This window comes from Odontesthes bonariensis, chromosome 14 (genome assembly GCF_027942865.1).
Source record: "Odontesthes bonariensis isolate fOdoBon6 chromosome 14, fOdoBon6.hap1, whole genome shotgun sequence".
Taxonomy (NCBI): domain Eukaryota; kingdom Metazoa; phylum Chordata; class Actinopteri; order Atheriniformes; family Atherinopsidae; genus Odontesthes; species Odontesthes bonariensis.
In genome coordinates, this window is record NC_134519.1 from 31,901,748 (window position 1) to 31,928,905 (window position 27,158).

The 27,158-nt window shown below is 40.2% G+C and overlaps 1 protein-coding gene across 1 annotated transcript; it reads left to right on the forward strand.

Moving 5' to 3' along the window:
• The first annotated feature begins 4,911 nt into the window (after positions 1-4,911).
• On the forward strand, positions 4,912-26,260 carry scinlb (scinderin like b). Its single transcript, XM_075484076.1, has 17 exons — positions 4,912-5,022; positions 7,397-7,584; positions 9,030-9,184; positions 16,470-16,631; positions 17,769-17,918; positions 18,323-18,412; positions 18,775-18,907; positions 19,105-19,193; positions 19,284-19,499; positions 19,594-19,727; positions 19,838-19,928; positions 21,428-21,598; positions 21,687-21,861; positions 23,522-23,637; positions 23,739-23,816; positions 23,963-24,023; positions 25,567-26,260. Exons 2-17 carry the CDS (start codon positions 7,404-7,406, stop codon positions 25,725-25,727), a joined length of 2,163 nt encoding a protein of 720 aa, XP_075340191.1. The 5' UTR covers positions 4,912-5,022; positions 7,397-7,403; the 3' UTR covers positions 25,728-26,260.
• The last annotated feature ends 898 nt before the right edge of the window (positions 26,261-27,158 follow it).

Sequence of the window (27,158 nt, forward strand, 5' to 3'; positions counted from 1 at the left end):
GTCGATGTTGACATGGCAGCAGATAAACAAATTACAGCGTAAGCTTCTCTGTTTTTACAAATAAATAAGTGGATAAAAACTCATTATGTTCCCTTTAGGGCAATCATTTCTACTGGGTACAATCTGATTCAAAATTCATCTATCATTTTTCAAAGTCATCTCAATGGTCTCAATGTATTTGTCTTGGGGTGAGTTTGGTAAACAATACAGGCCATCTGCATTGATGCCCCAGGCAGCTACCTTCATAGCGCTCACAGCAACAAATGCTTTCTGTGGTGGTCAGAGAGGAGCTGTGTACTCCTTAACTGAGAGAGCGGCACCCAAAGCACAGCCTGGCCCAGGCACTCTTTCAGCTGAGCTTTTGTGACCTGCATGGAGTGTTAGAGTTGACCTGGTGTGACGACTCAGCATGGGAGAAAACAACCATTAATAGTCTGCACTGTGGAAAGGTCACCACAATCACCAAGGAGCAGCTAAGTGACTCTGGCCCTCCCCTTTTTAGACTGAACCGTTCTACACAAGGAGTGGGTGTGCCTGGTTTAAGTTGTTTTACAACTCAAGCCAGACATTTTCTTCTGTGCCACTCCCACAGTCCGTTTACAGTCTGTGTGTTGAGTGAAGTTTTAGCTGTGGCAAACATAACTCATGATAATGGGGGTTGGGTTGGACTGTGCACAATGTAGAAAGAAAAATCCCACACTAGTCTGTTGGTGTTTTAAGAAGAGAACACTAAACTGATGCAATTGATGATCCAACAGATGTGAATGATATGTACAATCTCATCTATTTTTTTTCTCCAAATGTTTATTTTTTTGTCAACTGTAGCAGAAAAACTTCATCCCAAATGAAATCTCGTATTTACATTTGACTAGATGTCCAGTTTCATCTCTGGAAAAGTTTGAGCACCTGTCTGCTTCGTTTGTTGAACACTGAAGGCATTTAAGCCTCTGACACTATAAGTCTAATCCATTTTGGGTTGGCTGCATTATCGATGGGGATGTGCATCAGGCAGCTGTCAGCGAATGGCACAATAGACCTCTGGCCTAATGTCATATCCTGTATGATGATAAGATTACGACCCGAATCTGGCACCAGTGAACTCCCATTGCCCATAGATAAACAAATGAGCTCAGATAGGTGAAGCAGACTTCCTACTTTCAACAAATTTGGAGCAAATCAATATTCTCTTTCATCATAAGAGGAAGACGGGTAAAGGAAACCATTTTTCCCAGGAGATAACGGGCCTCAAAGATGGTAGCACAGATGTTTCCTCTTTTTCATGATAGTTCCCTCAGTCAGATTTGGTTTGAATCTAAACTTCAGTGTGGCATGCACTCACATCAACAGAAACACTGACCAACACTCAGTCACAACTGCTATACACATATACACATAATGGCACCTTCACATGAGTGTGCAGATTGTGTAATTAGGGACACACTGAAATTTCAAGCAAGTCGATAATAACTTTAGAAAGGGCTCAGTTATTTCACAAAACTATCATGATGAAACGTCCTGTGACAACAGCTTATCATCCCAGCCCACTTTTCTCTAATCTGTGTTAATGCAGAAAAAGCTTTAATCACAATTTGCGACAACGTGTTGCCAGGCTGTTTTTGTCCAAGCTGTCTTGTGCTGTACAATCATTAAGTTTGCTGGATCCCTCAGATACAACAGAATTTGGCTGCTACAGGTTCAAAATGAGATCTCATCACTATCCAGATAGGAAGAGCCAAACATCTGGTGGGCAGGATTTATGAAAATTTCTCCAGAAATTCAAATCTAAGTCTTATCTTGGGAACTGTTTAGACTTAAAGATAAAAAATTAAAGCAGATTAAACATAAGCACTCATATTTCCTGATATGGTGTTGTGCAGTGACCTCGTGTTGAAGCCTGTGCGTGGTTTGTCAGGTTTTAGTAAATCAGTTTGTGGCTGGGTGTGTTGGAGCATACCTTCAACTTAATGAGTGCAAATTATGAGCTGCTCAGCAGGTTCTCTGCAGCGTGAAAAAATTCTTTATTTTAAATACAGTTGCAGTTACGTTAAAGGAACTCAAAAGGGAGACACCTTTTCTTTGTTCTTTGTTATTTTTCTCCGTCACATGATTCCTTTAAAGGAAAGACAAACGTTCTGCTGCTACATTCGAAGTTCACCTACCAAGTTCAGTAAACTTTGTCCCTCCCCACTTGAACACTAAGCGCACATTAATATTCACTATACAGCAAGCAGACAGAAGTTTGCACAACACACACACAAATGAGTAATATTATCAAACCACTGATCTTCCTATTGGCAGTGCCCTACCTTCTGAGCCACAGACACCGAACACTAGTATTAACAGATGACACTCCACCTGTTCACGGTTTATATAAAGTATAACACATTGTGCAATAAAACAATAATGCTCTAAATTAAAGATCTGCAAGATCCTTGTTTACTCATTGTAACAGCAGGATGTTGACTCTGTGCTGCTCTGAGGAGTTAATGTGATGCAGAGGTCGATGTTGACATGGCAGCAGATAAACAAATTACAGCGTAAGCTTCTCTGTTTTTACAAATAAATAAGTGGATAAAAACTCATTATGTTCCCTTTAGGGCAATCATTTCTACTGGGTACAATCTGATTCAAAATTCATCTATCATTTTTCAAAGTCATCTCAATGGTCTCAATGTATTTGTCTTGGGGTGAGTTTGGTAAACAATACAGGCCATCTGCATTGATGCCCCAGGCAGCTACCTTCATAGCGCTCACAGCAACAAATGCTTTCTGTGGTGGTCAGAGAGGAGCTGTGTACTCCTTAACTGAGAGAGCGGCACCCAAAGCACAGCCTGGCCCAGGCACTCTTTCAGCTGAGCTTTTGTGACCTGCATGGAGTGTTAGAGTTGACCTGGTGTGACGACTCAGCATGGGAGAAAACAACCATTAATAGTCTGCACTGTGGAAAGGTCACCACAATCACCAAGGAGCAGCTAAGTGACTCTGGCCCTCCCCTTTTTAGACTGAACCGTTCTACACAAGGAGTGGGTGTGCCTGGTTTAAGTTGTTTTACAACTCAAGCCAGACATTTTCTTCTGTGCCACTCCCACAGTCCGTTTACAGTCTGTGTGTTGAGTGAAGTTTTAGCTGTGGCAAACATAACTCATGATAATGGGGGTTGGGTTGGACTGTGCACAATGTAGAAAGAAAAATCCCACACTAGTCTGTTGGTGTTTTAAGAAGAGAAAACTAAACTGATGCAATTGATGATCCAACAGATGTGAATGATATGTACAATCTCATCTATTTTTTTTCTCCAAATGTTTATTTTTTTGTCAACTGTAGCAGAAAAACTTCATCCCAAATGAAATCTCGTATTTACATTTGACTAGATGTCCAGTTTCATCTCTGGAAAAGTTTGAGCACCTGTCTGCTTCGTTTGTTGAACACTGAAGGCATTTAAGCCTCTGACACTATAAGTCTAATCCATTTTGGGTTGGCTGCATTATCGATGGGGATGTGCATCAGGCAGCTGTCAGCGAATGGCACAATAGACCTCTGGCCTAATGTCATATCCTGTATGATGATAAGATTACGACCCGAATGTGGCACCAGTGAACTCCCATTGCCCATAGATAAACAAATGAGCTCAGATAGGTGAAGCAGACTTCCTACTTTCAACAAATTTGGAGCAAATCAATATTCTCTTTCATCATAAGAGGAAGACGGGTAAAGGAAACCATTTTTCCCAGGAGATAACGGGCCTCAAAGATGGTAGCACAGATGTTTCCTCTTTTTCATGATAGTTCCCTCAGTCAGATTTGGTTTGAATCTAAACTTCAGTGTGGCATGCACTCACATCAACAGAAACACTGACCAACACTCAGTCACAACTGCTATCCACATATACACATAATGGCACCTTCACATGAGTGTGCAGATTGTGTAATTAGGGACACACTGAAATTTCAAGCAAGTCGATAATAACTTTAGAAAGGGCTCAGTTATTTCACAAAACTATCATGATGAAACGTCCTGTGACAACAGCTTATCATCCCAGCCCACTTTTGTCTAAACTGTGTTAATGCAGAAAAAGCTTTAATCACAATTTGCGACAACGTGTTGCCAGGCTGTTTTTGTCCAAGCTGTCTTGTGCTGTACAATCATTAAGTTTGCTGGATCCCTCAGATACAACAGAATTTGGCTGCTACAGGTTCAAAATGAGATCTCATCACTATCCAGATAGGAAGAGCCAAACATCTGGTGGGCAGGATTTATGAAAATTTCTCCAGAAATTCAAATCTAAGTCTTATCTTGGGAACTGTTTAGACTTAAAGATAAAAAATTAAAGCAGATTAAACATAAGCACTCATATTTCCTGATATGGTGTTGTGCAGTGACCTCGTGTTGAAGCCTGTGTGTGGTTTGTCAGGTTTTAGTAAATCAGTTTGTGGCTGGGTGTGTTGGAGCATACCTTCAACTTAATGAGTGCAAATTATGAGCTGCTCAGCAGGTTCTCTGCAGCGTGAAAAAAATCTTTATTTTAAATACAGTTGCAGTTACGTTAAAGGAACTCAAAAGGGAGACACCTTTTCTTTGTTCTTTGTTATTTTTCTCCGTCACATGATTCCTTTAAAGGAAAGACAAACGTTCTGCTGCTACATTCGAAGTTCACCTACCAAGTTCAGTAAACTTTGTCCCTCCCCACTTGAACACTAAGCGCACATTAATATTCACTATACAGCAAGCAGACAGAAGTTTGCACAACACACACACAAAAAAAAGTTAACATGTGCCCCAAAACACAGTTTAAAAGCATCTTTGAGAGCTCAGTGGCTGACAGAATCATCTGTATGCTTGCTGCTTCTGTCGACCAATCTGCTCCAAGCCACTCCTCTTCAGATTCATGTACAGTCAGAACACATTTCCTTCCTCCCTCTCTACTACACACTAAAGACGCTCATACACTCCTCACTCCCACGTCTACAACCTTCATCTGTGAGCTGCTCCTCCTCCTCGTCTGTGCGACTCGTCTTGCAATCTGTAAGTGAACTTTTTCCAGTTAACATTACTTGCCCCAGTTTTGCCATTCAGGACTTTGCTATTAAATCGTGCATGGTTTTTCAAATCACGGGTTTGTAATTATTAGCAGAATTGTCAGGCTTAAAAATGAGGGAATATCCAGATGTGGAAAGTCTGCGTTCATTAAACTGCTCCGAGTCACAGCAGCCCGCGCGGTGACAGAGAAGAAAAAGAGTTCAGTTCATGATGGAAACACACCCTATTGGACTGGTCGTCATGGTGTTATGGGGCACATTTCTTCTTGTCATTGTTTGTTATCTAATGAGTGAAACAGAGCGCAAACAGAGACTGAAGTGGGGAATGTAGTGCTTTGGATGTTATGTAATGCTCTAATAAAAAAAAGCAAAAGGAAAAAGCAAATGGACGCAACAGAGATGAATCGCACGTTGTGCTTTGTTTTATTCTATAGTGCACTTTTCTGCAGCACATCATGAGACGAGAGTTGAAGAAAAGCTGGAAAGTTGGAAACGGCTAATTAGATTAAATCAACGATGCTCTTGCTACCGTTGAAACCCACAGACCTGCAGCATTGTGCTCATTACTGTGTCACATCAGTGTACCTCACAGTGCATTGGGCAGTTAATGGCCATTCATTTTCTGGTATCTGGTGATCTGTCCATGATGCAGCACTTATTGATCAGCTTCTTACAGGAAGTCCACTTCCTTCTATGAAACCTGAGCTGCATTTAACACACAGCTGAGCAAACTTTACTATGATGATATTCCTCAAGGTGGTGTTGTGTGTTTGTTTTGTGTGGCTAACAGGTTTTCGTAACAGCATGATCTAACCTCATAACAAGAGTAAATAATACACCCTGGTGTAGGATGCAGTTAACAGTATATGCATTGCAGTGGAAAGTAAATGGAGTGAAAGCTGTGAAAGTGGAAAGTGAGTGGACATGCTCAGGGGTTGTTTCGTCACAGAGCACGTCAGGCTCACTGCAGCAGTAATCCTGCTCCCACACAGATGTGTAATCTGGTTGTTGTGTAATCGTGGAAAATGCCCATCTGTGTAATCTCCCGGCTTTGATGATGCTAAAACTCATTCTTGTCACCAAAGTTTCATCTTTAAAAACTCCTAACTTCCTATAAAAGGTTCAGTGATGCTAAAGAAATACCAAAAAGGGATGAGCTAAAAAAGCAGGTCATGCATGTCCCTCTGTGCTCATTGCTGACTGCCTGGCGATTTACTTGTTTGTCTTGGCAAAGACGGTAATAAGACATCCAGTGATAAAGGTACAAAGGTCCTGAATCAATATGGGATTAGTTATTAAAATTGCGCTTTATTGCAGGTGGATTTGTAGCTTTGTTTTCAGAAATTTGGAAGTGTTGTTTGGATATTTGCAAGAATGCATCTCGAAGCAATTGTTAACAGTTCAAACCTTTAATGAATTCAACATTTGTTACACTGACTTCTACTAACTTTTATACAGTATGTTCATTTTATGGAATCCTATTTTATACAATATATATAAAAAAATTAATAGATACGTTTAAATAAAGAGGTGTGGTTATCTGAATTAACAATACAAAGCAGCAGCACTTCGGTTACTCAGGTTGGAACCAGAATGGATCAGCTCTGGTGTCTCACCCAGACCACTCTTGTGCTGTTGCTTGGTCAAAGATAATCACACCCTTTCACCTAAATATTAGAAATGAAACAAAAAAATGTAGGTAAAAATGTGGCATTAGAAAAAAAGTTCCCTGAAATGAAGAAGTGCAGAATTAAATCTTTAAAAAAGAATAAGACACTTATTTGTTATTTGAAATATCTTAGCTTATATACAATCTATATTAATTCATTTATTTCAGGATTAATTCATTTGTTAATATTGATAAATAATTATTTTCCATACTCACTGGTAAATTTATACATAGTATATATAGTTGTTAAAGCAGAGGCTATGGGTGAATAATTGAAGGTTTGGTTTGTCAAGTTTAGTCTGCACAATGAAACCCCAGAAATGGAAGAGGCTGCCAGTAAAGATTTCACATGCAATTATAACCACTGTGTGCTTGTCACTATGAGCTGTTACCCACACATTATCTGCACGCACTGCTCAGGAAACACATGATACCACAAAAAGGAAAAAAAAGCAGAAGAAAAAAAACAACTTTTTCACACTATATTTGTGTGCTCTACAGTTTTTGCTGTGTCTTCGTCATTCTCCGTGTCCTTAACTTCAGTTTGGATTCACAAGAATCTATTTGCTGCGAAGTTTTGCAAGGCAAAAAAACAAAAAAACCCACGTAAATCATAGGTTAAATTTTTAAAAATAAAAATCACTTTCTAAGTCTCTCTCTGGCGTCCTCCATATGGATTCTTCTTCTTCAGAGCCACCATGGTTTCCCATAAAGAGTTTCAAGGTGCAGGAAAAGAGGCGGGGCTGCAGGTGTGGCGTATCGAGAACATGGACCTCAAGCCTGTTCCCAAAGCCCTGCATGGCTGCTTTTACAGCGGAGATGCTTACTTGCTGCTCTTCACCACCTCGGCGCCATCATATTACATACACATGTGGCTGGGTAAGATATAAACACACTTTTGGAAGTTGGAATCTTTCTAAAGCACTTTTTCTTTTCCTCACCTCAACGTGTGGAACATGCTACTAGTTCTGTACAAAATAGACGTCAATACAACTTTCAAAACAGGAAGAGGAAGCCATGCATGTCACTTGTGTGACGCAACCAAGAACAGGTTGCCAGTCCATCACAGGGCCACACAAGACAAACAACCACAGACAATTTTACAGTCACCAATTAACCTAACATGCATGTTTTTGGACAGTGGGAGGAACTCAGAGTACCCAGAGAGAACCCACACATACACAGGTAGAACATGTAAACTCCACACAGAAAGGCCCCAGCCAGGAGTTGAACCTGGAACCCTCTCACTGTGAGGCAATGGTGCTAACCACCACACTAAGCAGCCCTTTCCTTGGTTGTTAAACTATTATTTGTCATTTTTTCATTTCAGTTTAATTTTATGTTTATCATCTTAAGAAAGGTTATTTTTATGATGCATCAAGTTTAGTCAAAATCTTTTTTTTTTTAAACCATCAAAGCAAACTACCCATATCTAAAGCCATCATGGGTAGGAATGCAGTATCAGTGTAAGTTCCTCTTTTAGGTTAGCTGCAAGCATAGATAACAAATTGCATTTTCAACCTTGAAAGTCACTTCCTTCAAAGCTGATGCACTTTTATGCGTGTTCATACATGCACACTTTCATGTAATGATACTTTCTCACATACAAACACATATTAGTATTTAGGTGTAAGATGATTTCTTTTCTGGTTGTGACATTATATCTGTTGGTTTTTAAATAAAAGGCTACGGAAAAATCCTGTTGTATTATAAGCTAAAATGATCCTCACTGACAGTCATATCAGTTTTTGAATTTTCATCATGTCCTCAATTCAGGCCCGTGAAGAGCAGACTGTAATGATCAACTTGAACTACTCTGCACCCTAAATTGAAGCAGTCTTTTCTCATCCTCAATAAAAAATTCCTGTTGCACAACAAGAACAGAGACCTAAATGAAAACTGCTGCATGACTCACATACGAATGAGCCACAAGATACAAGCTCAAGTCCCTTCAGGTCTTTACTGCTCCCTGCCAACTCTGCTCCAGTGCCAGCACATAAACACACAGGCTTTTAGTTTTCTGCTCCCACTGCAACCACCTGCAAGATGTTAGAATATGAATAACATCTGTCTGTGTGGGATCGATGTTAGTCATGTAAAATTCAGGAACAGTTTTATCCATGTTGTGTGCCTCCTAACAGTAATCACAGGATACAAAGCAGCTCTGCCACAGATGTGGTCGATTTGACTGACTGACTCAGAGATTTCAGAAAGTTCAGTACAAAACTGAAGCGCTGCAGTTTTATCTTTGAGAAACTTGATTCTTGAGCAAAAATAAAAGAATGTTAAAGAACCATCTAAGCAGAAAGGTTTGTCCGCTGCAGGTGATGAATGTTCGCAGGATGAGAGTGGAGCGGCAGCCATCTTTGCCACACAGCTGGATGACTTCCTGGGTGGTGGGCCAGTACAGTCCAGGGAGGTGCAGAACTACGAATCCAACATCTTTCTGGGGTACTTCAAGTCAGGCATCAAGTATCAGGTAAGTTTTAAAAGGTCGCAAAGGCAGGCTTGGTTGAGTAATGTCACTATAATTAAAATATTTTAGATCAGTGGTTCCTGGTCCCCATATAAATCATAACACGATGACAGGGCTAATCAGAAGAAAAAAATTAAATATTCCTTCCAAGTTTTCATCCTTTTTTTTTCTTCACGTTAGTAATATTTGTGTTATGGTGCCCTGTATGGCAACTTTCTATAGGTCATTTAGCCTGGTTGCCACGTTTGTAGTTTACCATTAAGTCCTGATGTCATGCAGACTTTGCCCATCTATAAACATTTACAACCCCCTTTCAAAGCAGTTGTGATGCAGTGACACAGGCAGAAGAGAGGTCAGTGAGATGATTGGGTAAAAAAATGACCTAGTTGCCAGAAGAATATATTATCATGTTAACATTTTAAGGAAATTCCAATTATGCACTATGCTTATACACATCATGTAGCTATTTTATTGTAGTGGGGGAGGGTAGGGTGACATCTGCCTTCAAAACATCAACTTCCAGCTGAGAAACCCCACAAACAGCATGTGCATCAAAGCCACTTGTTTAATTTTAGGAACTTAAACACCTGATCAGGGTAAAGGAACAAACAAAATGTTTTGGCATTAAATACAGCACCTAACTCCACATTTCTTACAAACTGTCACTTGCTGACTGGAACATTTCCAAAGGCCTTAAAAACTGCTGTCATTAAGCCTCTTCTAAAGAAGAGCAATCTTGATGCCACAGTACTGAACAACTACCGGCCCATATCAAACCTGCCATTCTTAGGCAAAGTCCTAGAAAAAGTTGTATACCAACAGCTTAGTGACTTTCTCCTGTCTAACAATGCTTTTGATACTTTCCAATCAGGCTTTAGGCCCCACCACAGCACTGAGACAGCTCTGATCAAGGTGACAAATGACATCCGCCTGAACACAGATGCAAGTAGAGTCACAGTCTTAGTTCTGCTGGACCTGAGTGCTGCCTTTGACACAGTTGACCATGCGATCTTATTACAGAGGTTAGAAGACTGGGTGGGAATCTCTGGTCGTGCTTTAAACTGGTTCAAGTCCTATCTCGAGGACAGGAAATATTTTGTTGAAATTGATAATTGTGTCTCGGAACAAATGGCTATGACCTGTGGGGTTCCCCAGGGGTCAATCCTGGGACCCGTATTGTTCAATCTGTACATGCTTCCACTAGGCCAGCTAATACGCAGCTATAATGTGTCCTACCACAATTATGCAGATAACACTCAGATCTACGTGTCACTGACGGCAGGAGAACACGGGCCTGTAGATACACTGTGTCGCTGCATCAAACAGATCAGTGTGTGGATGCAAAACAATTTCCTCCAGCTAAACTCAGACAAAACTGAAATCATTGTCTGTGGCCCACAGAAACAAAGAGAAAGTGTTATCAGTCACCTTGAGACTCTCTCTCTAAAACCTAACTATCAAGTTAGAAATCTCGGGGTAATATTGGACTCAGACCTGAACTTTAACAGCCACATTAAATCTGTAACATCAGCAGCTTTTTACCATCTAAAAAACATTGCCAGAATCAAAGAAATAGTGTCTAAAGCAGACTTAGAGAGACTGATCCATGCGTTTGTCTCCAGCAGGTTAGACTACTGTAACGGCCTGCTCACTGGGCTCTCTAAACGGGCTGTAAGACAGCTGCAGTACATCCAGAACGCTGCTGCTCGAGTCCTGACTAGAACCAGGAAATACGACCATATTAGTCCAGTGCTCAGGTCTCTGCACTGGCTTCCTGTCGCTCAGAGAATAGACTTTAAAACAGCTCTGCTTGTGTACAAGTCTCTTCATGGTCAAGCGCCAAAGTACATCTCTGACATGTTAGAGCCATATGAACCAACTCGGGCTCTGAGAACCTCAGGGAGGGGTCTCCTGCTGGTGCCCAGAGTCAGGACTAAACAAGGTGAGGCTGCGTTTCAGTTTTATGCCCCTAAAATCTGGAACAGTCTTCCAGAAGATGTGAGACAGGCCTCAACTCTGACAATGTTTAAATCCAGACTGAAAACAGTTCTATTTAGCTGTGCATATGACACCTGAAAGTATTTTATCTGCACTCTTCACTTTTTAATTAATTAATGATTATTTTAATGGGTTTTAAATTTCTTTCTTTTTTAATTTCTTTCTTTTATTTTTTTTTATTCCTTTTTAATGGTTTTATTGCCTTCTTGTGATTTTATGTAGCTGTAAAGCACTTTGAATTGCCCTGTTTATGAATTGTGCTCTATAAATAAAATTGCCTTGCCTTGCCTTGCTGAAAGACACAGGGATGAGACACCAGGAATCTTGTGATCTTATGATGCATATGAGAAGCTGAGTCTTTCAGAGGTAAAGATGGGGAGTGGTCCATCACTCTCATAAAGAACCTAAGGAATATATCCCCCTACCTCTAATCTGTATATTGTCCGCCACTTTGTTAGATGACCTAAAACCCATTAATATTCTCATCAGCCTCAGCTTTGTTTAGTGCGAATTAGGAAGTGTCTACATGCTAACACATTGTAAACATTATATCTATTTAACATCATCAAGTTGCCATTGTTACCATGTCACCGTGTTGATGATAGCGTTCAATTGAAAACACTGCTGCCTTTAAGCCCAGCACTACACAGCACTACTACAATATTAGTGTTGATGACAAGCTAAAGGTAAACACTGCTTATTTAGAGCCTAAAGACAAAAAAAAAAAACCTGGGAACTACTGCTCTGTGTTAGTGGCTGCATGAATAAGTTACAGTTGTGGAAAGTTTTCTCATCTTAGTCTATAGTTTTTTAAACATTTTTTTATTGTATCTGTAATTAAAAGCGCACCCTTTGAAATATGAAATGAGCATAACTCTTAAACAGTCAGAGTAGTGATAGCTAACAAGAGGAGCTAAACTCTGCCTCAGAACTCTTGCTGACTTTAATGCATTCATGCAATTTAATGATTGTCACATCCAAGGAAATTTGCCATGGAATAAAGCGTGAGAGTCTGAAGTTCAGAGGACACACAACATTCCACCGTTGCCATTTCAACCTCAGGGTGTGTCTGACGGACTGATCTGCCATAGTCCAGGCAACCAGCTTCTATAAAAGAGGACATTTTGAACCACAAGTTCAGCCACTTTTACCAGCCATCTGTTTCCCATTGCCCTCAACCCCCCCCCCCAATCTCATCAACTCTTTATAGTTTTTGTAACTCAGTCATAAGGAAACTCAAACGGAGATTAACAGAGCCTGCATTGTTACCATGGAAATGTTACAGCCAATAATTATGAATGTGGTTTCCATTTTGAGGTAGCTACTTCTCCAAATACTTTTTAGTTCATGAACTCATTTCCGTGAATGTGTACAGTGAACAGCTCAAAAACAAGACAGTCTCTTTAGAATGTTTTTCCTAAGAAATTTTAGCTTTACAGTCTATTGTTGTATGTAAAAGCAGTCACATTGCTCTTCTTCAGTTAAGACTTTTCCTGTTGCTCATTTGCAGAATTTCATTTGCATGTCTTGTAAATACTTGTTTTGTGTAATGGCTTCACCAAGGACAGCACTCTGTGGTGCAATCCTGACCCAAAGGTACAGTACTCAACAGACCAGACATGATCCTCCTCGAAACTACAAGCAGGCATCATGCTAGTGTCATATGTTTCCATTTGATAAGAGTTTTTAGCTGTGATTTACACTACATGCTCATTTCATCATTGAACAGCAGTTTACAGCCCTTTGTTCTTTGAGGTTCTGTGTTTAAAGGCTGAGTTATACTTCTTTTAACTGCCCTTGCGCTTTCTTCTTGCGCGTATGTTAATGGCTCGAGACGTTTATACTTCATTTAGCTTTGCCGGCGCTTGCGTGTGCTGCATGGCGATTCACTGCCAGGACAGTAGGTGGAGTAGCGGGTTTTTTCAATGACAAGCCTACTATGATGAAAGGAAATTCACCGCCAGGACCTCTTCGAGTGATTCATGCTTCTTCTTGTAAATAGCCGGTATTTTGTCAGATTTTCAACACCTTGGGGGTCTAAACGACTACTTTCTCGCCTGAAAATGTTTCAAATGTTGCTAAAGTTATATATTTACAGAGTTTATAGCTTAAGCGAAATCAGCTTTTCAGGCTGGCTGATTTGGGCTCGGGCAGGAGTGAAGTGCACTGTGTGTAAACGCTCTGCATGCTGTCTGATCGATGAGTATGTCGTTTTCAAGTAGTAGGCTTGCGTCTTTTCTTGCGTGAAGTTTAGAAAATTGAGGTGACACACGCAAGCTCGCAATGGGGGGCTTGCAACCGCGCAAGGGCTTGCGTTTCTTCTTGCGTCTTGCTTTGCGTCTTGCGTTACCGACTATAAACCAGGCTTAACTCTTTTCACCCTCTCTGTGCAGCAGCTCTGTGGTCCATTAAATCACTCATCTTGCATCAAACTTATTGGGCCTCATGCAAGAACCACTCGTATGAACAGATTTCCTCTTAAAGGGACACTATGTAATAAATTAAGTAATTTATTAGCTCATATCAACATATTCATTCATAAGTTAGTCCTCATTGGTGTAAAATGATCTCTGTCAAAAATCTCACTTATCCTCCTGAGTGAAGAATAACTTGTCTGTATCTACATAGAGCAGGTAAGCTCTATGGAGGCTGCCATGTCCTTCCGGTCTATGAAAAACGACGAAGTGCCGAGAGGGACATAAAGCACTTCGAATCGCGATTTCCCCACCAGACCTCATTGTGACGTCATTTCCGCCAAATGGCTTATTACAGCCGCTAATGCTAAATAGATTTTATTCCATGGCACATATGTCTTTGTGTTCATTAGCTTTCTTTTTGTAAGTGCATCATGAAGGTCATCTTCTTTTTATTATTATTCCTATGCTCCCCCTGGCTATCTTCTTTTTGGCGTTATGCTCACATTTGTAAACTGTTATTTTGTTGATTTACTAATAAAGTTAAAAAAAAAAAAAAAAAAAAATGCTAAATAGATTTTATCTCGTAAATGATCCCACAAATAATGCATTGATTGTTACCAAACTTCTGCCGTAGTACACATAGGCTCTTAACTCACAAAACGAGGCATTAGAAAGTTTGTAAGTTTACCGGGAGTTTATTTACCGCCGCTAATGCTCCTATTGCTAACGCTGCTAATGCTAATGCTGCGTCGACGTCACTTCCGGTAACTCCCGGAATATGACTAATTGCATTGCTTGCACACCAAAGGAGATGTTATGTTATCTGACATGTTCTGTCATCTGTATTTGTAGTGTTGTTGTATGTGTGTTATGTAATCCTTTGTACTGTGTGTCTTGATTTCTTTTTGTTTGTATGGACCTTGAGTCTGAAGCTATAGCTTCTTGAATCTTGACACATTCCGCTTGCCGTAGTTCAAGAAGTTGCAGCGCACATTTGAAAACGTGAGGCGCTAGAGAGCAAATTCATTCGACTTTGCAAAATAAAATTGCACCACTAGATGGGGGAAGAAATCACATAATGTCCCTTTAAATCGTGCGTACCAGTGATTTAAGAGAACTTGCCGCATTCGCCAATGTTCTTGAATTTTGAGTTTTCTTTCAAGTACGAACAGAATTTACGATTGATCCAGACCTGTCGTAGGAGTCACGTAAAATAGTCTGCTGTTATTCCCAAGTTTGCTTGACTAATGGATTGTATATTTAATTACTTTGAAAATATCATGAATAAATATATACATTACACCACATAATTATGCTGACATTATTATGTTTGACTTAAATTATGCACTAATTGAAGGTTAATGTGTCGCTGTATGTAACAAGGTCAATGGGAAGTGTAACCATGGCTGACTTGCTACTTTTGGATGCCTTGGCGCGTCAGGCTCTTGGAATAAAGCGTGTGTTCCGAGACCGTGTAGATATCCTTGTGACAACAGATGAATGGCTGACATCGCGATTTAGATTGCCAAGGACTGTGCTGCTTCAAATATGCAGCTTGCTAGAGCCACAACTCCAGAGAGAAACACGCCGATCAAAACCATTTCCACCACATGTCCAGGTCCTCAGCACCCTTGGATTTTTGGCCACGGTAACCTTTCAGAGGGAGATTGTAGACAGATCGGGTGTGTCCCAGTCCTCTTTGAGTCATCAAAGCTCTCATCAGTAAATCACCCATGGTACATCAAATTCCCATACACCGCTGTCAAACAAGTACAAATTAAGAGCACTTTCATACCATGGCTGGACTGCCAAACATAATTGGAGCAATAGATTGCACACATATACGCATCAAAGCACCTTACGCGTTCCCTTTCCTCAACCACAAACAGTACCACTCCATCAACGCAAACTGCTCTATAACCTAGAGAACCAAAAGACCCCCCTCATGGACAGGCCCCTCAAAGTAGCATCATGATGAGGCAACAACTGATTGCACGGCTTTAGTTGCAGTCATCGAGCGCCTGGCCTTGGCGAGATGTTTTTGTAAGCCATTTTCATATCAAACCATTTCTTCTTTATTTTGGTGACATTACGAACCACAGGTGACACGGAAATAACAGTTCTCGTAATTTCTTCCCATTTTTTCGCTTTAGCAGGTTCCATAATTCCACTGCTGACACTGCTAAAAATGACAGATTTTCCTTTTTGGATCTCTGAAAGCAAAACTTCAATCTCAGAGCCTGTAAAGTTGTTATTTTTGCGCCTTGGTGCCATTCTCATGAATTAACACTTCCTGGCACGGGAGATAGGAAGCGTAGCCTTATATGGTATTATTTAGGGCGTGGAGTATGCAAATTTACTATCCTCATGCACGTGCACTTAAATGCACACAGGTGGGATTCATCATGTTTATGCAGGTCATTTACACACTTTTCTGTATTAGAGGCTATATTGTCTATGCCCCATTTCCTCTCGTTATATGGATATACGCAGATCTCAAGTGATCTAAATAGCGTCCAAAGGACGCAGACTTTCACCAAACTGTTATCGCTGAGTAGATGAACGTATTTTATGCCAGAAATGAGGTCCCCTTTAAGAGTGTTTGTTGAAACTGATGTGGCATGTTCGTATGAGACCTTAATGCGAAAAATGTGAGAGAAATTTTGAATAAGAATACAAAAATGTTCTTGCATGAGGCCCATTGTTTCTGTCATGACTGTTCATTTTATTGGAGTTAATTAATGTGACTAAAGCTGTAGATATGGTATCAAATTAGCTCATACTCTCTTATTTGTGTTAATATCCTATACTATTGATATAATAGGAAAGTATTCCTTGTGTAAAACTTAATTCAAAAATTTATTTTGTTGTAGAAAGGGGGTGTGTCCTCAGGTTTCAAGCATGTTGTGACGAATGACATGAATGTGAAGCGCCTGCTTCATGTCAAGGGTCGGAGAGCCATCAGGGCAACAGAGGTGGACATGTCCTGGTCCAGCTTCAACAAGGGGGACTGCTTCATCATTGACTTGGGAAAGGTGAGCTGTTTTTTATGTGCAAGTGTTTAAAACTCCTTTTTTGTTAAGAGAGCTATGTCAATTAGTGATATTGTAGGTTGAGACCGGAATCAACTGTTGGCTCTGTTAATCATGCAATATTCCATTTCTAGGAGTGAATCTGTTGTAAACATGCAAGTTGTTTGTTGGAATTAAGGAAAAAGAGACATTGACACATTAGCCCTGTTTTAACAGTTCCTTCATTGGCAATTGGTCAGTTTTAAATTTCATCTTGAGGTGCTGGGTAGCTCAACTAGTTGAGTGTGTTCTATGGTTGTTGTATTCTTATTCTATGCAACACTTCGGTCAACCTTGGTTGTTTTTAAATGTGCTATATATATAGAGGTGACTTGACTTGGTGTTATCACTTCCTGATGTCAATTGTTTACCTAATAAGAAGACTCCTGCATGCACCATTGCAAACTAACCCTCCCCCTGTCATCCAACTTGCCTTGAAAACCTAGATGCTTCTGACACCGCTGATGTACGTTGCTGCCATGCATCTGTTCTTCTGTATTGACTCTAACTTCCAAAATTCTTATTTGATTTTATAAAATTTTGTTTGTTATGTGACAAAGTGGATATCAAAATAATTACTGTTTGGAATTAAATTCTTTCTACTGTGAGTAGATCTAATAAACCTACTGAATAGCCACAGCTTTCTGTGGGATCGGTAGGTCATTCCACCATTGTGGAATGACACATGAAAAGAGTCTGGATTGTCTTAAGCGTGGTGTAGGCACTGCTAGACGACAATCCTGTGACGACCGGAGTGACCGAGTTGTGACATAAACCTTTGCAAGAGCATTCCAGTAGAATTAATGAATGACTGGACAGTAGTCCACAGCATGTTCGTCTTTAGATTTAAAGAGCAAAGATATAAAATTAATAGAAATGATAACATAAAATAGCTAAGAATAACAGTTCTTAACAAGCAGAGTTATGTTAAGGAGATGCACTACTTGTTTGTTTACTTAAGTTCATCCTTCCAACTGGTGACTGGTATGTCAATAGTGTCATAGCTCATATCCTTTAACCTCAGATGTCTATGTAGCATATCTACCAGTTTTTTAAAGGCTTAACTTGTTCTTTTTTTACCCTGGTTCTTATATCCTGCAGGATGTGTATCAGTGGTGTGGCAATGAGTGCAACCGCTTCGAGCGCCTGAAGGCCTCTCAGGTCACAATTGATATCAGAGATAATGAGAGAAATGGCAGAGCGAAAGTACACATGGTGGAGGAGGGTGATGAGCCGGCTGCTGTCATCGAGGTAAAACACACACATTCCTCACTCTTCTCTGTCCCTGATAATTGTCACCAAAATAAAACCTTAAAATGGATTGCTACAGAGCTGAAGTGCCATGTGTAGTTGATGTATTTGACTGCCACTGAGTTAGTCAGTGTGGGAACGACTGGATACAAGGCTCTTCTTTGTAATGTGCTGCCCATGTACCAATACTGTGCCATGGTGGCATTGTAAACACCACTTTTACATCGAGAGTGTTCCAAAGAGGCCAAAGGAGACTGAGGGGAGGGGGTAGTTTTTCAATTTATTAAGGCCTTTTCAAATTTGAGTGAAGCTGTAGGACAGTCTTCTGTGTTTGCTGTTGGGTCTATTTGCGTATCCAAACAACTATTTTAACAAGTTCTAATTGTGAATTATTTGCCTGCTAGGCTCTGGGGCCCAAAACTAACATTGCTCCCAGTACTCCTGATGATGACAAGGTGGACACTTCCAACAGGAAGAAGGGTGCCCTCTACATGGTGAGAATTACAAGCAATTGATAAAAAAAAACTATGTTCATATGACCTCTGGATGGAAAACAATATTCCATTACTCAGGCAGAAGAGTACTTTTCCAAGGATTTTAAATCTAGCTTGATAAACTTGAGATTGACTGTGATTTATAGTTGTGCAACTGATTGATACTTGTACACCTGAAAATGATTTTCTGTAGTAAAGCTATAAATCTCAAGTTTCGGGCCCACATGAAATAGTGAAACTCTCTGCGCTATTACTTTCAACAAAATTACAAAATTAATTTGAATTGTGCGACAGATTAAGGTTGTTGCTCAATAGAAAATCACTTTAAATTTGTTAACTGATGCTGTCCTTTTGCTGTTTAGATCTCAGATGCTTCTGGTTCCATGAAGGTGACAGCTGTGGCTCCATCCAGCCCTTTCAAGCAGGCCATGCTGTCTACCGAAGAGTGCTACATCCTGGACAACGGGGTCGACAGGAACATCTTTGTATGGAAAGGTGTCAGCATCATTTTAGTCTCAATAATGCAGCAGAAAATGATATTAGCAAATAATTCATGTTTCTTTGCAACATCTTTAAGTGAATTAAGCTTCAATTAATTTTTTACAGATACCCAATTACCCAGTTTGGAACTGCTTGAGGCATGTTTTTAAAAATAAAGACCCTCTCATTATGACTCATCTGACTCCAAACAGGTCCCAAGGCCAATGTATCAGAGCGTAAAGCAGCCATGTCTACAGGGCTGCAGTTCATCAAAGACAAGGGATATAGCAACAAGACACAGGTAAAGCTGACATATCCATAATTGCTAAAAAAAAAAAAAAATTACAAATCGTGTCACACAGCACAACTGACTGAAGAATTTGACTTACAGATCCAGGTACTCCCTGCGGGTGGTGAGACAACTCTGTTTAAGCAGTTCTTCAGTGACTGGAAGGACAAGGATGAGACTACAGGCCCCAGTAAGGCCTACGCCATCGGCCACATAGCCAAAGTGGAACAAATTCCCTTTGATGCCTCCACCCTACACTCTAACAAAGCCATGGCAGCCCAGCATGGCATGGTGGACGATGGCAAGGGTAAAGTCCAGGTAGAACTGTTTTAAAAAAAAAAAAAAAAGTGCAAACATGGCAGAAAGACTCAGAGTAGCAGGTTGTGTAAAAAAATGTATGTCTGGCTTTCAGATCTGGCGTGTTGAGAATGGTGAAAAGGTGCCCGTGGATCCTGCCACCTACGGTCACTTCTACGGCGGAGACTGCTACCTCATCCTCTACAGCTACAGACAGGGAAGCCGGGAGCAACACATCATATACACCTGGTGGGTGACGAGAGATCCACTCACAAATATGAAGAGAATATTTTGTGTAGTGCAGTACAAATGAGCAGATTTAAGGACAGTCACTCATACTGTATGTGTCACTTGGTCAGGCAAGGGCTGAAGTGCACACAAGATGAACTGGCAGCCTCAGCATTCCTAACAGTGAAGCTGGATGACTCAATGGGAGGATCCCCAGTTCAGGTTTGAACTTGACACTTTTATCTCACACACAGACCCAGCTCTTTCGAGTTTGCATTGATGTCCAACACAAAAAGAAATGTTAAGACTTGTGACTCAGGAACGTGATAGATTATAATTATAATTCAAAGAAACAGAATTGTTGTGTTTTGTTTGTTTAGTGATAAAAGTGCTGCTGCAGTGGGGCGGTCGGTTAAGTAGTGGGTTAAGCTGCCGCCCCTTGTACAGAGGCTACAGTCCTCGCTGCAGCTGGCCCCGGTTCGAGTCCCGCACCGGACGCCCCTTTGCTGCATGTCTTCCCCATCTCTCTGCCCCCTGCTTCCTGTCTCTCTCTCCATCTGTCCATCCATTAAAGGCATAAAAAGCCCAAAAAATATTAAAAATAGTGCTGCTGCAGGATTCATTAGAAATAAATGTTGAGAAAGTGGATAATAAGATCCCCAAAAAGACTTAAAATGCTACAATGATGTTTATTTTGTTACGAATATTCACGACTTGGCACAAGCATGACTCTGCTCACATCCGCAGAGAACTGTAGTGTCTGCAACAGCTCATTTTCCAACAGTGGTTGTTTAATTCTGGTGAGGGAGGGAAGTCTCTTAAACATATTACAGAAGATTTTGTTGTACTAAAAAAAAAGTACTTATTTCAACTCTCCTCCTGCTAAAGAAGCAAACTATCCAGGATAACCAGCAGAGGGCAGTCTTTCTTTAATTTTTATTTTGACCAAACAGCACTTTCATATTCATGGGATAACTCATTAAAACATGGGTCTACTTTACCCTCAGTTAGTGATAATTACAAAGACACAGAGTAGTTTCAGAGTTTCCTTTTGAAGAATCCATAATACTGATTTTAAAAGGTTTTGCATATATAAACAACACTAAACTAACACTTACTTTCCATAATCAGTCATTTAGAAACTACGCTGCAACGAGCAGAGTATTGATTATGTATTCTTTTGGGAAGGTTTTCCACTGAGCATCAATTTTTTTTGTTTTGTTTGTGTTTCATTATCATTGTCAGATAATGCACATTAGGAATTTTTTAGATTAATCTTCGTATAAACTACAAGATTCATCATTTTCTTGACTTGCCATGAATTTGTTGGGAAAGTTCTGAAAACTGGTCCTTTAAATCTTCACTGAATCCTCCATCCATCCATTATCTATACCGCTGAATCCGTCGGTCGGGTCGCGGGGGGTCTGGAGCCTATCCCAGCAGTCAATGGGCGAGAGGCTCACTGAATCCTATTAATAAATAAATCAATAAAATGGTGGAGACAAACATTAAATGTTTAGGTTAATATTTTCTTCAGTTAAACAAAAGTCAAACTTTTTAAACTTTTTTTTTAATATCTTCCTACTTTTTTTAGATTGGGCTTGTAGAAAAGCTTTATTTTTTTCTGTATTCCGTTGCTTGGTTTTGTGTTACTCGGTTAAAACTAGAATAGGTGAAGCCAGTGCCCCCTCTGGTGATTAATGAGTTAGCTCCACCCATAGGTGAGAGTGACTCAGGGTCAGGAACCTGCCCACCTGATGAGCCTCTTCCAGGACAAACCCATGATCATCCATAGTGGAGGAACATCACGCAAAGGTGGACAGTCACAGGCCGGCAACACTCGCCTCTTCCACATCCGCCAAAGTTCTTCCCGTGCCACCCGAGCTGTGGAGGTGAGGTGGTCTGCAGAAAATGTGTGTGTGGACAGGAGGTGTAGAGAGTCCTGATTTCCTCATGTCTCTTACTTGCCTCCATGTCCAGTGCGAAGCCTCTGCCTCCAATCTAAACACCAATGATGTGTTTGTGCTGAAATCTTCAAATGCCCTGTCTGTATGGCGGGGTATGGGCGCCAGTGATGGGGAGATGGAGGCCGCCAAGCATGTGGTGGGCTTTTTTGGGGGCAGTGCCAGCCAAGTTTCAGAGCACAAGGAACCAGGTAGGTCTCAACATAGTACATGAACGACTGAGAGAAAGGACAAATTAGAACAAAATCTAAAGAGATTGGGCCTCATGCAAGAACATTTTTGTATTCTTATTCTAAATTTCTCTTACTTTTTTGTATGAAGGTCTTGTACTAACACGCCACGTAAGATTCAACAAATGGTCTTAACTTCGGAAAAGTATGTAAACGACCTGCGTAAATGATGAATGCCACGGCACCCATGCATATATAAGTGCACATGCACAAGGATAGTAAATTTGCATACCCCACGCCCAAAATAATACCATATAAGGCTACGCTAGGGGAAGCTTGGGTCCAAGGGAGGTTTCCAGGTGAGTTCCAGAGAGTCCGAGGATCCTTGGGAAAATCCAGAGGGAGTTTGCAGTTGTTGTGCGTAGGAGGACGGACAGGGTTCACAGGGTTGTTCACAGGGAGCTAGGAGCAGATTACGCCTGCCATGGAAATGGATCCAAGAATCCAGTTGAGGTTGATGCAGGCACGAGATCACTGAGGCTTGAGATCAGGAGACAACAGGGAGGTAACCTTGATGAGAAACACAGAGGGGTTAAGTCTGCATGGTTTAGCTTCATAAGATAATTCTAGTTTAACCAGGAAAACACAAGGAATGGCTCCAAGTACCATGTATAGTTAACACTCAGGCACTGAAGGACTGGCAACCTGTTATCCTGCTGCTGCTGATTCTTGATGAGAGGCAGGTGTGAGCAATAATCTCCAGACCGTCCTCCAGGTAGGCTCCAAAACTCCCCCTAGTGGAGAAAACAAAAACCCAAACCCCAGCTTCCTAACACTCTCTGGAGTTGTGGCTCGAGCAAGCTGCATATTTGCAGCAGCACAGTCCTTGGCAATCTGTTAATTGCAATGTCAGCCATTCGTCTGTCGTTGCAAGGATAGCTACATGGTCTGGGAACACACCCTCTCTTCCAAGAGCCTGACGCGCTAAGGCATCCTAAATTAGCGCATCAGCCACTGGTTATACTTCCCATTGACCGTGTTATACACAGTCAAATGAACCTTCTATTAGTGCATAATTTAAGTCAAACAGAATAATGTCAGCATAATTATGGGGTATAATGTATATGTTTATTTATGATATCTTCAAAGTAATTAAATATACAATCCATTAGTCAAGCAAAGTTGATCTGAATAAAAGCGGACTATTTTATGTGACTCCTACGACAGGTCTGGATCACTCGTAAAATCTGTTCGTACCTGAAAGAAAACTCAAAATACGAAATTAATTGGTGAATGCGCAAGTTCTCTTAAATCATTGGTACGCACGACTTAAGAACAAATCTGCTTGTACGACTGGTTCTTACATGAGGCCCATTGTTCTTCAAATCTTACCTGCCATCAAAAGAAACTGAGGGATGCTTGATTAGGGTGCATTTTATTTCATCTATATGACAGAGCTGATTATTTGTATGATACCGTACACACCTTGACACAACTTAAGAAGCTCAGTTCTCTTTAATTGTGCAGAATGTCCTAAAATAAAAAAAACAAAAAAAAGACTTGTTACTGCATTTTGTTACTAAGACAAAATGTGATTCATTTCCTGCTCTAACAAATAATGTACCAATCAATATGGATGGAGCAAATTACTTGATGTCTGTTGTGTTTTCCTCCCTCGCAGCGGATTTCTGGTCTGCTCTTGGTGGCAAAAAGGAGTACCAGACCTCAAAGAGTCTGCAGAACATAGTGAAACCCCCGCGTCTGTTTGGCTGCTCCAACAAAACTGGACGACTGATTGTAAGTCAGGGAGTAAAGCGATGAAAGCAGGATGATTTTCTTTAAACATCAGGGCTTTTAAAGATATATGTAAATACATTTTTATTTGTGCTGTCTGTCAGGTAGAAGAGATACCAGGAGACTTCACACAGTCAGATCTGGCCACTGATGATGTCATGATCCTGGATACCTGGGACCAGGTAATGAGCTTTCTGTCACGAACAAACTGTCATTTTGGTATTTGAAACTTTGCAATATTGATACAGACAGAGTTTTAATTTGTGCTTATGTTATATTTGGCTGTAAACTGTCAGAGTGACTGTGGATGTGTCTCTGCTCCCTGTAGCTCTTCATTTGGGTTGGCAATGAAGCTAATGCAGAAGAAAAGAAGGGAGCTCCCAAAATAGGTTGGTTGCACTACAACTGTAAAGGGAGAAACAAATATAGAGTATGCTGCCTTTCATCAGATATTTGCTGTAAGAAAACATACTGGTGTCATAGCTGCTGGGTTTGGGTAAATGTTTCAAAGCTGACTGATGATGATCAACTTAGAATAGAATAGAATAGAAAAATACTTTATTTCATCCCCTGTGGGGGAAATTCAAATTGCCAATGCAGCTCAATTAAAATATTTACAATGATTGTATATTAGAACAAAAATAATAAATGAATAAATAAATAAAATAAAATAAATAAATGTGAGATAGGTTTAAGTTACTCGACAAAGGACTCATATAAAAGTAAATATATATTTCTTATATCAAAGATCTGTGAAATACTTACTTAACTCTTACCTTTGTTTCCTGCCACTGTGAGTTTAAAAGTCACCTTAATTTAAAGCAATACTATGTAACATTTCTACCTTAAAATAACAGCTTGAAAAAAATTGTGCGGCTAGAATGAGTTTTAATATTACGATTGGCCTGTCTCCTATGCCCTTCGGGGGTCTGAGTTGGAAAAACTGCGCTATGTAACTTTGCTGGACCGGCCCGGGAACTGAGCGGAAGTACTTCGACTTGCTTTCTGGCACACCTAACGCAAAAACAAATAGACCCCTCTCACGCTCCCAGGTATAAGGCTAAGCTAGCGCAACATTGTCAGTACGATCATCATGGCAGAGGCACCTAAGAAACAGAAGAAGACATTGACTGATGAAGCAAGGAAGAGAAAGAGAGAGGCCGACAAAGCAAGAGACCGTAACCGTACATTACCTCCAAGCCTGTAGGGGGAGCTCCATAATGGGCTTTTTTAGAAGTTACATTGTATTGCTTTAAATGTGTTCAGCAAAGGAAGAACCCAAGTTAGGCTATTAGAGTGAGTCACAACTTGATTTTTTTCTGTCACCATAAAGAGCAATTCAGAAATAAGACTACCTTAGCCTTTGTAATATCTTGACATATTTCCTTGACATGCCATTACTTGATGATTACTTGTGTGAAACATTTTGTTACAGACAAAATCAGCTGTTTTAAAGATAAAACTCAAGGCAGTCTGAATGTGTTCATTAGTCTGAAGCTACATTTTCTGCTACATCTTCAAGCAGCACTAATATATATCAGTGGGAATGGCATAACTTTGTCAGCATCTAATTGGAAAAGGTACCACTCATTAGACCTGTCACAATTATGACATACTCATGTGATCACTATTCCCTCAATTTATTACAATTATTATGCAATATGATTTTATTATAATTGCATTCATACACCTATATAAAATAAAGCAGGGGTAGACGAGGTATTTCCATACTGTTTTGAAATAATTAATTATTGGTTGCTGCAAATGAATACTGCATTTGATTTGTTTTTCTTAAGTTTGCTTTATTCAAATGGTGTTATTTTTGAAGAGCTGATGCTATTAGATTTTTTACATTTCCCTTACCTGTGTCGCTGCGTCGCTGTGTCTGCCTCTGTACCTATCCCTTTCTCAATCTCTTTTTTTGTCCTTTAGCCAAAGAATATGTGGACTCTGACCCCTCTGGTCGCAGAGGACTGCCCATCACCACCATCAAACAAGAGGCAGAGCCTCCAACTTTTACTGGCTGGTTCCAGGCCTGGGATGCCAAGATGTGGGAGACAGATCCATTGGAAAGAATCCGTGCCCGTTTCTGAAAACCCATATCTCATATAATTTTTTACCCCTCCAACACTCCATATAGTGGTTTTACCCTGCTTAATTCCAGTCCCTAAGTGCCAATACCAAAATTATCACAGTTATCAGGTTGAATGGCTACCACTATGCCTTGCTTTACAATGAAAAGTACTGGACTTCATAAACAAGAATGCATCACATCTGTAGTCAAGTGATGTCTTAAAGTAGTTCATTGATCTTTCGCATCCAATGCTTGTTGCCTTCACATCTTCAGAAAATATCAACTGAAGAACTCGTTTTACACAGCTGGAGTTTTTCTCCATTTCTTTCTCTTACTGTTGTAGACTTGTGTTCAAAAGAAATCAATGCACTTTCTTTATGTCACAAAGTTTTCCTTTATGAACCAGTACATGGTGAACAAGCTTATTCCTTTATCCGATGTTGTGTAATTGGTACTGGAAGGCGGTACGGAACCCTTTCAAGAAGTTGCATGCTGCATATTTTGCATTTGATGTGCTTGTGAATAAAAAAAAGAAAAAAGTGGTTTGTAAAACTCTCTTGTGACAATTACTTTTGAAATTACCCTGAAATGTTCACATGAAATGCTTTTAAATAAAACTCCTAGTACTTCAAAGATTACCATTAGAAGAATACAACTGAAATGTACACTAACATGAGCAGATTTTTCATTTGAATCAGACCTACAGAAACTTTCAGCAGCCATATCTCACTGACTTTCTAGCCTGTCTCTCGGGAAGAGAGAGTGGTACCTCATTGCAGCTTGCAGCATCTGTGTTAGCTGGAGACATGGAAGCTTAGTTCACAGTTGTGCTGTCATTCAGAGTGTGCAGGCAGCCAGATTTCTTATAGGGAAAATAAGAGCAGTTTTTCTACATAAAATATATTCACCTTAAAATATTACTTCAACCTGATAATAAGCACTGAATAGTATGCAACCTAAATCTGTGCACAGGAGGAATGTCTGGTGTTTTTTGTGATTTTATGCAACTGTTTTTTTTTTTTTTATATAAAAGAGCTCAAAGGGGCATTTTAATAATTGACTTTACGCATACTTCAAGGTTGTGAACATGTTTCATAAAGCAAGTTACTCATCGTGCAGATGAGTAACCTTAAGCCATCTGAAACATCTACCCTTCAGTTCAGGCCACCAAAGTTCTTGTGTAATGAAAGCGACTGTGAAGGATTGAACATATGTGTGTATAGTAGGAATCCATCTATACTTCTATTCTTCAATATAGCTTTGGGTTTGAAGATCAGGGCAGTCAGTGGAGTGAGAGGAAGGCTAATGTTTTCAAATTCAGTTTTTGGGAAAGATGTAGAAGTTATCTGAGAAAATTCTGGAATCAGATTCTGCACAGCTCTATAATCTGACAGCTGTACAAAAAAAAAAAAAAAGATTAAACACCAACAGTGGATCAGAGGACTTGTTC

Coding starts and splice junctions, on each gene's coding strand:
- scinlb (XM_075484076.1), top strand. CDS start 7,404: ATGGTTTCCCATAAAGAGTTTCAAGGTGCAGGAAAAGAGGCGGGGCTG. Junction 19,500..19,593: donor ATGGCAAGGGTAAAGTCCAG/GTAGAACTGTTT, acceptor TCTGGCTTTCAG/ATCTGGCGTGTTGAGAATGG. Junction 21,599..21,686: donor GTGCCACCCGAGCTGTGGAG/GTGAGGTGGTCT, acceptor CTCCATGTCCAG/TGCGAAGCCTCTGCCTCCAA.